The following is a 14530-nucleotide window of genomic DNA, read 5'->3' as shown; positions in this document are numbered from 1 at the left end:
GTAAATTATTAATGCTGTATAATAAAACACTATCCTGTACATAAGGAGACCAATCTGTACATCTGTGTCCAGGGCAGAGCAAGGTTCTTTTTCTGCCCCCCTCAGATTCCCGAACTTGCGCAAATAATCTGGAATGGAGCCCACATCTGAAATAACAACAATCAGCTCAGACATAATTGCATACTGTGATTGCTGGTCCTGTATACTGTATGTCAGAATTATTTCATACAGTACCTTCGTGTGACGTATATTATAGCTGGTTAAGTGCTGATTATGCCCTCTCCATGGACTGGCCACACTTGCTTTAAAATCAGGCATTTGGGAACCCCTCTCTAGAAATCCTGCGTTTGCCACTGGGGCTGTTTTTATTTGAAAGTCAAGTTGGGGCCCCATTGCAGTGAATGATGGGCATGTCACACAACAGTTCCATTACATCTGTAACTGGAAATCTGGGCAACACCCAATAGGTGATGTATCAAACATTGGAGAGAGATAAAGTACCAACCAATCAGCTCCTAACTGCCATGTTAAAAAAGACAGTTAGGAGCTGATTGGTTGGTACTATGGGGTCTATTTAGTAAGCCTTGGATGGAGATAAAGTGAACTGAGATAAAGTACCAGCCAATCAGCTCCTCATTTTTGAAACACAGCCTGTGACATGGCAGTAAAGAGCTGATTGGCTGGTACTTTATCTCCGTTCACTTTATCTCTCTCCAAGGCTAAGTACATCTCCCCCCAAGGCTTGATACATCTCCCCTAGAGCTACAGCCTGCCTACATTAATCACTTAATGACGTACTAGTTGCTATTTATACAGAAACTATTTTAGTAGCTGTAAAATGACCAGTTCATGGATAGGAGAGCTGTTCAGAGTACACACGGCATACAGATGTGTCCTCATACACTATTGCCGCAGTCACTCCAAACAGCACTTCTCGGCGTGCCAGGTCCCTTGCGACTTGGCTTGTGTCGATTGTCTTTTTTGTGTCTTATTTGGTCGAATGTGCATCTTATTCGCGACCCAAAAAACACTTCATGAGACTGTACTGTTTACAAGTGTTGCATATCAAATGAATCAGTGCAGGCTCGTGAAGCTCCTGATGGGTCTTGTGGGCAGCACAGATGGTGTAATGGTTAGCGTTACTGCCTCACAGCACTGAGGTCATGGGTTCGTTTCCCACTACGGCCCTAACTGTGTGGAGTTTGTATATTCTCCCTGTGCTTGTGTGGGTTTCCTCCGGGTACTCCGGTTTCCTCCCACGCTCCAAAAATATACTGGTAGATTAATTGGCTCTCCACAAAAATTGACCATAGTGTGTGTGTGTGTGAGCATGTGGTAGGGAATATAGATCGTAAGCTCCACTGGGGCAGGGGCTGATGTGAATGGTAAGATATTCTCAGTAAAACGCTGCGGAATATGTGTGCGCTATATAAATAACTGGTAATAAATTAATTCTGTTGCGCTAAGACGCGCATTCAAGCGAAACAGACTAAAAACAGACGCTATAATACTTTGCAGATCACTCGCGCCGAGGCACAGCTGTATAATGTAACAGAAACTGGTAGATAATAAGCCAATACATATGCAGACTATACTTGACAACAACTTTATAGCTGCCCCTTCACTTTATTGAATTTCCGATAAAAAAGGCACTTTTTTGGCCATTTTGCTTATATTGTATTTGACATGTTAGAATGAGCAAAGAAACTAAGGGGTATACTTACTAAAGGTTTTCAGAAATGGAGATGTTGCCTACAGTAACCAATCAGATTCTAACTATTATCTTCTAGAACAGTGTTGGCTAACCTTGACACTCCAGCTGTTGTGGAACTATATATCCCAGCATGCCCTGCCACAGTTTTAGCATGCCCTAATAGCAAAACTATAGCAGTGCATACTGGGTTATGTAGTTCCATAACAGCTGGAGTGTCAAGGTTAGCCAACACTGTTCTAGAAGGTGCTAGATAAATGTTAAGTAGAATCTGATTGGTTGCTATGGGCAACGTCTCCACTTCTAAACACTCTCACTTTAGTAAATATCCCCCTTAATAGTATTTTCTGAAAATTTTGTCTTCTGACTGTGTGGGCGCTGCATAAATTCAGCTATAAGATGTGACATGGGCAGACATCGAAAAATGGCCTCAGCAGCAAAAGGGTTAAACACTTTCCTTCATTATATATTAAATTATAAAGCATGGGGGGACGGGGGCATGAGAAAATTGAGTCTGTTGGTCAAAATTAGAAAATAGGGACATCGTGAGGGAAAAAGGAATTTCAGGGACAAATCTTTAAACGCTGTCCCTGAGACTGAGGGACAGTCAGCAGGTGTGACATTTTAATCCGATCAGTAGTTAAAGAATCGATGTGTGTATTTTACAATATATAATACAATACAATAAAATGTACTGCAGATTGCTAGATCGCTTGATATTCCAATTCGATTCGATTTGTCATGTGAAATGATCGTGTTAAATTTGAATCAAATATTATGATCCTACATCTGTCGTACATTGCTCTGTCAAATGCATACATTCATTTTTTTTTAGACAATGCATGTGTCAATTGTATCTTTATGTGATTGTACAGAAATTAAAACTTTTTAAAAGTAAAAAAAAAAAATAAGAAAAAAGGCACAATAGAGACTGTAACATGATTTAATCTGATGAGCTTATAAAAATTTTTTTTTTTTTTTCCCCTAAAAGCTGCTTGACGTCTGCAGAGGTAGATTTGCCTGTCGTTCCAGAAAGACCCATCTCTAGTTTAGGTAAGAGAATAGAATTTTGTCTCTGTTTTACCAAATTTCTCGTTGACACAAAAACCAAACCTAGATAAAATGTTTAACTTGACAGATCAGTGAAGAGTTCACATTTGCTATCAAGTCACATAACAATGAAAATGTCAGACAGGATTGGAAGAAGTCATGTACCATCACTGACAAATTTGCAGACGATGATATGGGCGTGGTCATGTCACCATTTGGGCGTGGTCATGTCACAATGGAGGTGTGGCCACATCAACCACAGGGGTGTGAATAGCACTTTTAAAGCTCTATGCAGCCCCTTACCTCCTCTTCCCAGAAACAGACATTCATTGTCATGTGCAACTACTATGAACAGCAGCGATGACCTGGACATACCGTCCATCAATCCGCCTATTAGGTCAAAAGCCTAAAATGGAAGAGTTGGAACCTATGCATTTACTAACATTACACTAGGTTCAAATGCTCAATTCAAGGAGGGTATTCCTGATTTGAGGGCTAAGTGTCACTAACCCATCCATGGACACCTTTGTCCCATTGTGGGAAATTAGGAAGCTATGTGCACCCATCATCACTTGCAAGTCCTAGACATCCTTTTCCTAGGAAGAGACATGGCAGTATCCCAACATGCTGTGGCCATGTCCAGTCATGGTTCTCCCTTCTCGTGTGAGTGCTACCACAAATTTGTAGCGTGTGCACCTTATCCTGATTCCCCCACTTCAGATGTTGGGAGGTAAGGACTATTTATGTGTCCCAGAGGGTCGTGCTATCTCTTTATTTCTCTTATCTCTTCATTGTTTTACTCTATTATCCTTGGAAAAATGACACAACATATCAACAACCATGTTTTTCAAATATAATGACATCATTTGTAATAATATGCTTCAGATTTAATTACAGATTTTGTAATTATATACTTGCTGTATAAAAGGTACAGTATGAGACGGATTCATCTGTATAGTCCTGAAGTCTTCATACGCGGAGCAAAATCATAATGATCTTATTTAGATTGTTCTTTGCAGTTTTACATGTGTCGTTTTCTGACATGTTCAAACCATTCAATTTCTGAAAGTAGAAACTGTACATTAATTCAGATGTTTCCAAACCGACAGATGAGGAATCTGGAAAGTGCAATGCTGGCATTGAAAATCTGGGATCCATACAAGTGGCGTACTGTGGGTGTAGTACAAAAAATCGACAATGGGAAGGTCCACAGTCAACACCAATGCAATAGGTCTGCAGGTACAAGAGGTCGACAGTGCAGAAGGTCGACATGGACAAAAGGTTGACAGGTTCAGATGGTCGACACAAAAGTGTAGACACAAAACAGGTCGACTTATTTTTTATGTTTTAACCCTCACCAACACCCCCCCTCCTGATGCCTAACCCTAACCCTCCCTCAAGTGCCTAAACCTAACCCTAATTCTCCCCCTAGTGCCTAACCCTAGCCGTCCCCTCCAGCAGCCTGACCTTAACCCTCCCCCATAAGTGCCTCACCCTAAATCTTATCTTAACCTTAAAAATGTTGAAAACCAATAAAAAATGAGTTGGCCGTATTTGTGTCGACCATAGGCTGTCAACCTCCTGCAATGTCGACCTTTTGTACCTGTTGCCCTTTTGTACCTGTTGACTAATTGAATATCGACCATCTGGTGTCAACCCATTGACTGTCGACCTTTATATTGTCAACCTTCTTAACGGATACCGTGTACTGTATGAAGCAGCAGCAATCAAAATGACCACAAGTATAAGATGCTCTCAACTAAAATTACGGGGACAGGTTATTTGCATAGCCAGTATGGCAAAATTGATTAGAGATGCATTTTTATGTAATGAAGTTACAATATATTTAACAATATATTTTATAAGAAAAAAATAAAAATAACATTTTGCACTTCTAGCGTTTCTATAATGTTATTACAGCCAGCTTGTCATGAGGACACACACTGGGATCCAGCGAGTGTGACACGATGGCTCCCCCCCGGCTTCCTTTTCATTGACATCAGAATATTTTAGAGGAAAGCCTTTGTCATTGTGGCAGAAGCATAGTATAATGTATCATATTTTTCTCTTTTTTACTGAGTTCTGTTTGTTCTAATCTAGTAACAGATGAAACAATCAACCCATACTGTGAAACTGTCTTCAACCGGATCCCTCAAGCACAAGAGTCAAAGGTAAGAGCTGGGGCAGACATTACTGACACTCCTGGGGCGCATAATAAGGGAGGTAACGTAATAGCGTAAACCATCCTCAAGTGGTAGAACAGTAGTCAAACTGGTGTACCAACATTTCATAGCTGAATGCGGGACCTTCTTACACTTTATAAAGTTCTGTTTATTAAATACTGACTGGATTCATCACATTTTTATAATGGGAGAACCTAAGAAATGTGACTTTATATATACGTAAGATTAATATATGGTCATAGAACTGGAGTGATCTCATTTCATTTTTGCTAAACAGGATGCCAAGAACACCAAAATTCGAACCTGTGCCACAATGCCCATGTTTACACCTGCGGAAGATCGAAGTCATCCCAGGTAAGACTTGTCGTATTGACCATACCGAAAATGGTACTCTACTGTTGACTTAGGAATAATGAACCCTAGAGTATTATGGAATCACAGATATTGTTTAAAAGGGATGTAGTTAAGATGCCGGCGGTCAAAATCCTGGTGCCGGATTCCCGACCCGCAGCCAGAAAACTGGCGCCAGAATCCCGACACCACTTGAGCTGCCGACGCCAGACCCTCCGTCAGCCGTCATCCCAAAAGTAAGTTTAGCGGGCAGGGTTTAGGCACCGCCAGGGGGAGGATGGAACAAAGGAAAGGAGGGTCAGAGTTAGGGGGTGAAGGGGGGAGGGTTAGGACGCTTAAGGAGCCCCTGTTGGGATTCTTAGGATCGGGGTGTCGCTGTCGGTCTTTTGACCGCCTGCATCCCGACTGCCGGTCTCCCGTATGTATTCCATTTAAAATGAGCCTGAATATTACAAGTGTGGAATGATAGCACACATCTAATTCCTCATGTTAGAGCTGAAATCACAGATTGTCCATCCAAGAGATCAACTGAAATAAATATACTAATAGAAGCAATGTGGGTACAGATCCACAAATAACATACAATAGTATTCTTTGTCTTGGAGAGTGCAATCTCACAATAATAGACAATAAAAAGTATTACAGTATATAATACATATAGTGGGCCTTTAAAAAAAAATAATATAGATAAAAAAACAGAAGATGTACTTTAAAAACAAAATAAGCATCAAAGCAAATAAAAGAAATGTTGTTATCTCAATGTGATGTTGTTGCAATGCGTTTTGCGGACGTCCTCAGGAAGTAGGAACGCGTTGCAGCAACCATAGAGGTAAAATTCGCCACTGATCAATCTCAACTATGCTATATCCCCTAAGTGCAAAACAGGGGTGAACTGGTAACATTTGTCATGGGGTCTGTAAAAGTAAAGCTGGGTTCACCCCTAACATATATATCTGCAGATCACTCGATATATCACCATATGATGGTTGTTCATACACACTGAACAACCATCATCTGTCAGCGTTGGTCCCGCTGGCCGCGGGGTGGGCATGTTGCATCCCCCTCTGCGTGGTTTCTGCAGCAAGTGTACGGGCGGACCACTGACCACTCGTACACACAGCATGATGCCCCAATATATCTGCAGATATATTGGGCATCGGCTGTGCCAGTGTGTACCCAGCATTAGTGACCCTTTTTCAATTTAAATTAACCGGCTATTAAGCAGATGAATGAAGATGTTACCACTTGTAATCAGAGGATCTCCACATCCTCTTGTGCGAGATGACTATTTCCTTCCTTCTGTCGGACCAGGAGCATGTCTATGATGAGTGCAGGGTGTGCAGTGCACATGAATATCTGTGCCAGGGAAGGGGCCCCACTCACCCTGCACTATACTTATCTAGTGGACAGTGCCGCATAGACATGCACAGGCACCGGGTAAGGGGAGTGAGATTCTCCCTTAGACATAGACTACTGGCCTTTATTTTGGAAGGCTTACCACAGTCGCTCTCTCATTAAGGTGGTAGCAGGAAATAATCATAGAAACAAAGCCTTGGAGAGAGATATAATGGAGAAAGATTAGTCCCAGCCAATCAGCTCCTAACTGTCATCTTACAGGTGGTGTTTCAAAATGACAGTTAGAAGCTGATTGGCTGGGACTTACCTGTCTCCATTTTATCTCTCTCCAAGGCTTAGTGAATAGACCCCAATGGCAATAGAGGACTTTCTAGAGCTGCAATAAGAAACAAGAGCAATAATAAAATTAAACATTACAAGTCATTTATGAGCCACCACAGTGATAAGAACATGGATCTGCGGGTGAAGATGGTGGCGTCTGTGTGGTGCAATACTTTATAATGATGAATGGTATGGGTGGATGAAGGGCATTCCTTGCTCAGAGCGGGAAAAATTAAATTTTTTTGGCATGGGATTATTTAAATAAGATAAAGGGGTGAGTTGAGTGCAATTGTGGGGTGTTTCCTCCTTTATAGGATGGTGCACGGCCTTTCTGTTCTCCACAATATACTTGAATTCTCCCCTGATCTGATGTTCCCGGAGATCTGCACATGTGCAGTAGTAGACTCTGGCACGGAGGCTGCACACCGGCCCCCTCCTTTCTTAAACCGCCCCTGTAGTCAAAAGACGCCCACTGCCGGCAGCTCATATCTGAGTGCTGCATCCAAAGACGCGTCATCGGATTACCATCAGGACCATCGGTCGCAGCATCGGCCATCTGAGTGAGCCTTAGACTACTCAAAATGGCCACCTCTTCTCCTCTGCTGAGGCCAGTAAATCTGCATCGGAAGATGCTGACAGTGGTCTTGCCATGTCTTGAAAACAGAGGGTCTCATTCAGATCCGGTCGCAAGCGTCAATGCGCTCGCAACTGGGTCGATGGTCCCCAGAGAGCATGCGCACGACGGAGCCGGCTCCGTCGTGCGCATGCGCGAGACCCGGCTAGCGACGGCCGCTCCATCGCTAGGGGTCTCATAGCAGACAGGGCGAGCTGTCGATGTTGAGTGACATCTCGCCACGTTTGCTGGGCGGGCTGGGGGCGTGCCCGGCCAAACGGAGGCGTTCCAGTCAAAACGCTTGCCGTTTGGGGGCGGCCCCACTGACATCATTGATGATGTCAGTGGGGAACTTCCTGCTCAAACAGAGCAGGAAGTTCCCTGGGGCTTACGAGAGCCCAGACCCAACCTTAGGGTCTGGTCGTAAGCCCCGATGGTCGCGATGGTGATGACCATCGCGACCATCACCCATGTCGGTCGTTACAGCTGTGGGTGTTAAGCCACAGCTTAACGATCGACAAGGAGGCGGCCGTTCAGGATGCAAGCGGCCGCCCTGATTCAGAGCGACCGCTTGCATCTAACGACCGCCTCTGAATGAGGCCCAGAGTCCCTGCCCTGTTTTTGAGAATGCAGCCCCTCACCGTCCCCATCCCCAAACAGCTGCAGCCTGTCAATCAGGCTGTATAGTCTAGGGTATTGCTACCGGAGCCTCAGCACCATCGCTACGCTGTCCTGGCGCATGCCCAGTTTTAAAAAATTGCCCAAGTGCGTAAATATCGCCCTAGCATCCATCTCTGAGTCAGCCCCTAAGTATTTAGGATTAGCAGTTTTTCGTGTTGCAGAAGAATTGGTATACAGTAGCACATAACGACTATTATTTTAAGTAAAAGTGGCATGACGCGGCTATGTCGCAAAGTCTCTGGTGGGCCATTTGGGGCTATGTGACACGATGTGAGGAAAGGTGTACAGTGCGTGGACACATCTGTAGGTGCAATTTGCGCACATAAAGAATAAAGATTTAGCAGTTCGTAAATGACCTGTAATTGTTTATCAGGTTACTATTCACATACTTATTACATCACTTCCAGATTATTTTATGTTATGGCAGATAAACGTTTAAATCTTGAGATTTGTTTAGGTGATTAAAGTCATTTTCTTAATCAACCAAGTGATCGCATTGCTTTCATACATTATAGCTCACACACAAATATTATTGATAGAAACCAACTACACTTTACGCTTATGCAGATGGAGATTAAATTACTGTGTTGTTTTTTATTTTTTGTACAGGAATGTTGGTGACGCGCCTAAGGAGAGGAAGATTGATGGCGAGGAGGGAAAAACACAGCGAATCGCACAGATTATAAATAATGAGCAGGAGGGTTACTCCACCTTGGATTTGCCTGCCGATAACAAGAGGTTTAGCCTCCCCTCCCACTTGTACAAGGATGAAATTCTAGAGGACTTGACCATCTCACCGTATGCCAGTTTCACATCCATACATGACAAGTCCAGGCCAGTACAAAGTGGATGGTTGGACAAGTTATCTCCACAAGGGTAAGTCATCTGCAGGCTAATGCTCTGGCCATGTACAGGGACAGTCCCAGGTTCTAAAGATTTGTCCCTGAAATTGTCCCTGTTATTCAATACCAACTGCCACTCATATTCCTGCATATGGAATGAATGTAATTATTTCCCATGTTATCTATGTGGCGGGACTGTGGGGTAAGGAGTCTCATACAGGAGTTAGGCGCTTAGAACCTGATTCAGAGATGTACGCAGTGCCGATATTTTCGCAGTTGAGCAATTATCGGTACACTGCGAATGCGCCAAGGTACATTACCGTAGTCGCTCACATTGGCTCTTTACTCGCCGTGTGATTGACAGTCAGGGAGCGTTTGTAGGAGGTGATGGGGAGTGGCTGCAAAGAACGCAGGTGTTGTGACTGTGTTCGGGGCATGTCAGTCAGCGATCCCGTGCGCAGTGAAAATGTCTCCGGCGTCTCAGGTCCCGCGGCCATACAGGGTAGCCCTAGGGTTGTACTCAGATGCTTGGATTTGCAAAGCTGCAGGTGGGCGCCTCAATACAAATCCCGGCGGCTGCTACAGCTGCATATAATCACACAGCAGCTGCGTACACAGATGCAGCGGCGGCATTGGCATACAATTCTGAATAAGACCCTTCGCTGGAATCCATCCGCATTCCGAAGACTGACCCTTTTCTATGGCCCCACCCGTCAGGGGACTCTAGTGTGAGATAATTGCTGAAAGGACTATGGCCCTCATTCAGAGCCGCTCGTTACCAGCAGTACGCTCGTTGCGTTCCGATGTTGAGTAACCTCGCATGCGTCGGTGTTACACTGCGCATGTGCGTACGGCAGATTGCGAGCTTATTTTGTCTCGTTCGTCAAATAGCGTACAGGAAGTGACATGTCAAATGTGATTGACAGAACAGGGCGTTTTTGGGTGTTGACGGGGGAGGAGATGGAAAAACGCAGGCGTGGCAAGGCGTTTTTGGGGCGTACATACATTAACAAATGCGAACATCAAATGTGTTCGTACCAACTCATACGTCACTGGATGATCCTCTTTCCCTTCAAAATGCTCGCACAGCTTAGGGGCTGGATAACTCGACCACAGTGGCGATGGCCTTCTTCTCCGTCCCGGCACTCCACGATGTAGCATCGATTAATCACGGCTTGTCAGAAAATCAATTAGTGTTTGATTGAAACCCGGCTTGGTATGTGTTTGGAAAGCAGTTTTTTTGGTTGGCACAAACCCGAACGCAGGTGGAAATCATAGCTGCTAATGTCTGGATTACACAATCAATTAGCGTACATTTGTGGGGGTGTATTTTGGCCGCAATGTATTGTTTTTGGACTATTGTAACAATAATGTCATCATGTTTAGGTTTGGTGCCTCATTTTGTGTTTGCAAGGTGATTTTTCCTCCTTAGGTAATGTTTTAAACGTTCCTTAACGAGCCCTTTTTTTCCAATGTGTAATTTTTTAGGTTGATCGTTGTTGGCTTGTGGGCCCGGATTAAATGTAACCCATTTTTACAATAATGTCAGAATACAAAGTCATACATTTGTTGTAAATGTATTGGTTGGTATCCCCCAAAAAATAAATGCACATATTTAACCAAAACATTTTTGGCAGTGTTCATTCCACAATATTTATTAATTGTGCAAACAATAAATTTTTGGTAAACGTAAATGCAAAAATTAAAAACAATTCACAAGAAAGGAGAGGGAAGTTTTGGCCAGAAAGGAATATGAGGCAAGCACAGAAGGAGTGTGAGAAAAGTAGCCAATGCTGTCACCGTTTTTTCGGCCGTTTGGCTGGGGGAGGGAGGGCGCCAGTCCGGGTCCGGGATGTCATCGGGCTGGCCTGTCCAGAGGCAGATGTTGTGGCCTTTGGACTAGGCAGAGGGCTAGGCACATTTGGAGGATTGGCTGATGTTGTGCCAGAGATGGAGGATCCTGATGTTCCGGCAGGAAGGGAGGTCGGCTCCACCATGTGCTGGCGAACGAGCTGCTCCAGGGCAGTGGCGATGCGGATGTTGGCCCGGGTATTTTCCGCCAGGGCCTGACCAATGGTCACGTTGGCCGCAGCATTTTGCTCCAGGGCCTCAGCCACCCGTACCAGACTGGCGTCCATCCTCTGCAGAATCTCCGTATGGAAATCCGATTTAAAATTGAGTTCTGTGAGGAGGGACACTGCCTGCGAGGGGGATTGCCCTGGACTGGCTTCTGCAGGGTCCTCAGCCGGATGTACTGGTTCATCCCCTGCAGAGCCTGCCGAAATTCTGCGGCCAAGGCTCCCCTCTGGAGCAGACTCATCCGCCTGTGTCTCTGTTGGAAAAATGAGAAAAGACTCACATTAGAATCTACATATTGGCACAATAACATTTCAGAGTTGGTGACATCACAATATTTACCTGGGACAACATGAGGAGCCGCAAAGTCTGGCATGTCCGTATCCATGTTGGACACGCCAAACACCACCACAGCCTGCACACACCCCTGTGCCAGCTCTTTTAAATCAGTCAACTCCAATGACACAGGGGTGGGACCTCCACCTGTCCCCCTTGCATGCCTAGCCCTGTCCGCCATTTTTTGTTTCAGGCGATATTTGAAGTCTTGCCATCTGTGGGTGAAAAAGGAACCATTATTTTGTTTTTGTTTTTGGTTTTAGGGTGGTCAAGTGTTTACTTACCGCCGTTTGACATCCCGGGCTAGACGGACATAATCACCCACCCTATTGACCTCAACGGCTACCTCTTCCCACATTCTCCACTTCTGGCTTGAACTCATATTCCTGTCTGCCTGTGGCAGGATGTCCACACACTTCTGAATCAAAACCTCCATCTCCTTTCTTGTGAATTGTGGCTGCCTTTTCTTTTTGGCAGCTTTGCCCGGAATACTGGGCCCAGCAGCCTCTTCCATGTCATCCTCCTCACCTATTTGTGTAAATTTGGAGAATTCTCAACTTCACAACTTGCACAATATTATGTTTCTAATTAATCATTGAGTCAAAATGCATGAAATACTTACCGCCAGACTGTTGTCCATTGTTTCCCTGGTCTGTAGCCATGTCTGAGCTCCAAACAAGAAATACAGCACAATTTTGTTTTTGTCTCATGACGTATTTATACATGCGTCCTTATTTTGCGGCCGCATCATTGATTGTGCGTTCCTATGATCCCTCCTTAATTTGTGCGGGAAACGAAACACTATTTATGGCTTGGGGCGTCTCGATTCGAGGTGGCGTTTTTTTAATGTTGGAGGTTACGGTGGTTGGAGTTGATTGTTGGCTGGTGTAGGAGTTTGCGTTTTTGGAAGTAGTTTTTTTGGATATATTCGTTTTTTGATTTCCGTTCGTTTTTTTTTCGTTTTGAATTTTTTTGGTCGTTTCCAGTTTTGGTAAGTTTGGGGAAGTCTAACTTTGGGTCAATTTGTCTCTCATTCTGGTTAAGAATTTTCTAATATTTTTTTCCCATCATTTCATCTCTCTTAGGTTTTATTTTGGCTCTGCCCCAAAGACCTTTTGATCCAGATTCTTATATATTATCTCTTGGTAAGTTCATTTGTTAAACTGTTTTGGAAATGTTCTTGTTTGTCTTTACGCAACTTTGGTTGGCCTTACACATGTAACCTTTGTTTTTCCAAATCCGAAATCTGTTTTTTTTTTTTTTTTTTTATTTACGCTGCGTTTTTGTAACTTGTATTTGCGAACTAATTAGCGCATTTTTACTACTTACTATTGTGACTTGTATTTGCGAACTAACTAGCGCATTTTTACTACTTACTATTGTGACTTGTATTTGCGAACTAATTAGCGCATTTTTACTACTTACTACTGTGACTTGTATTGGCGAACTAATTAGCGCATTTTTACTACTTACTATTGTGACTTGTATTTGCGAACTAATTAGCGCATTTTTACTACTTACTATTGTGACTTGTATTTGCAAACTAATTAGCGCATTTTTACTACTTACTATTGTGACTTGTATTTGCGAACTAATTAGCGCATTTTTACTACTTACTATTGTGACTTGTATTTGCGAACTAATTAGCGCTTTGTGAAATGCTTATTCATCCCTTAAAATTGTTTGTGTTTTCTCGGTAGCATTTGTTGCTTACATTTGGCCTCAATTTGACGTAGTGTGCGCAACGTCGTTTTGCTCTTTGCCCAAATGTGTGTGTGTCCCCTTTTATGTTTTGTCTTGCTTAAATTTTTGAAACAGAAATGGCCAGCATAAAATGATGTATATTTATGTTGTGATTATTTCCAGTTTCAACATATCATGACAATACCCCGGCATGTAAGCATCAATGGATGGTATCTTCAAGCTAAGTAAAAATTTACATTTTTTTGGGGGGGTAAAAAGCCTGACATTCAAATCTTGCCATTTCAGGTTGATATGGGTCGGATTGTTCTGGCCCTGCTCCCGGAAGCCGACCAACCTCAATCTCGTCCCAGGCATAGGCATCGTAGGCGTGCAAGGCCCCAGATATTTCGAACACGTGTCACCCTTTTTGGAATGCCCGATGATGAGGTTTTAAGATGCTACCGTCTTCCTCCAAAAATCATCATAGACACTCTCTCATTAATAGAGAGTGATCTTGAGCGGCAAATTGACAGTCCTACAGCAATACCACCACTTACGCAATTTATGGCGGTGTTACATTTCTGTGCCTCAGGATCGTTCCAAACAATGGTGGGAATAGTGGTGGGCATATCACAATCCTCCTTTTCCCGACTCCTGAGGGCAGTGATGGAGGCACTTTTCAAGCACCTCCATCATTGTATTCAAATGCCTTTGGATATGGGTGCCCTTAGTGTGGCCAAGGCCAATTTTTACCAAATAGCTGGCTTCCCACACATCATAGGGGTTGTGGATGGTACTCACATACCACTTCAGCCTCCAGCATGGCTGGAGGCAATATTTAGAAACCGGAAACACTATCACTCCCTCAATGTAATGGTGGTATGTGATGCCTCCCTCCAGATCCTGTCCCTGAATGCAAAATTACCAGGAAGTGCACATGACTCCTTCGTAATCCGGCAATCAGGGATATGGCACAAATTAACCAACCTACAAGCTGGTGATGCATGGCTTCTGGGTAAGTGGAGACCTTTAGTACATAACAATGTTAAGCTTCATACAGAGTGAGCCTGATGTTGACTATTCTTTTTCACAGGAGACAGTGGCTACCCTTGCACGCCCTGGCTGCTCACTCCTTATTTGGCTCCCACACCAGGGCCACAAAGTGAGTATAATTCCGCACTTACAGCCACCAGGCAAGTGGTGGAGCGCTGTATCGGCCTTTTAAAAGGCCGATTCAGATGCCTCCACCGCTCTGGTGGCGAGCTCATGTATTTGCCGGATATGGTTTCGAAAATTGTGGTCCTGTGTGGGATATTTCACAACATCG

The 14530-nt window shown here is 43.9% G+C and overlaps 1 protein-coding gene across 3 annotated transcripts in view; it reads left to right on the top strand.

Annotated features, from left to right (window-relative positions):
- ARAP3 (ArfGAP with RhoGAP domain, ankyrin repeat and PH domain 3) overlaps positions 1-14530 on the top strand; it is a 194453-nt gene that overhangs the window by 84320 nt on the left and 95603 nt on the right. For all 3 annotated transcript variants that reach the window (XM_088447431.1, XM_088447432.1, XM_088447430.1), the window contains 4 exons: positions 2703-2764; positions 4862-4932; positions 5222-5298; positions 8876-9142. In XM_088447431.1, the coding sequence (XP_088303557.1) occupies positions 2703-2764; positions 4862-4932; positions 5222-5298; positions 8876-9142 (477 nt within the window). The remainder of the gene's footprint in view (positions 1-2702; positions 2765-4861; positions 4933-5221; positions 5299-8875; positions 9143-14530) is intronic.

This window comes from Taudactylus pleione, unplaced genomic scaffold (assembly GCF_031769625.1).
Source record: "Taudactylus pleione unplaced genomic scaffold, aTauple2 ptg000431l, whole genome shotgun sequence".
NCBI classification, from domain to species: Eukaryota; Metazoa; Chordata; class Amphibia; order Anura; family Myobatrachidae; genus Taudactylus; species Taudactylus pleione.
Note: the sequence above shows the minus strand (reverse complement) of the source record. Positions and strands in the feature narration are given on the sequence as shown.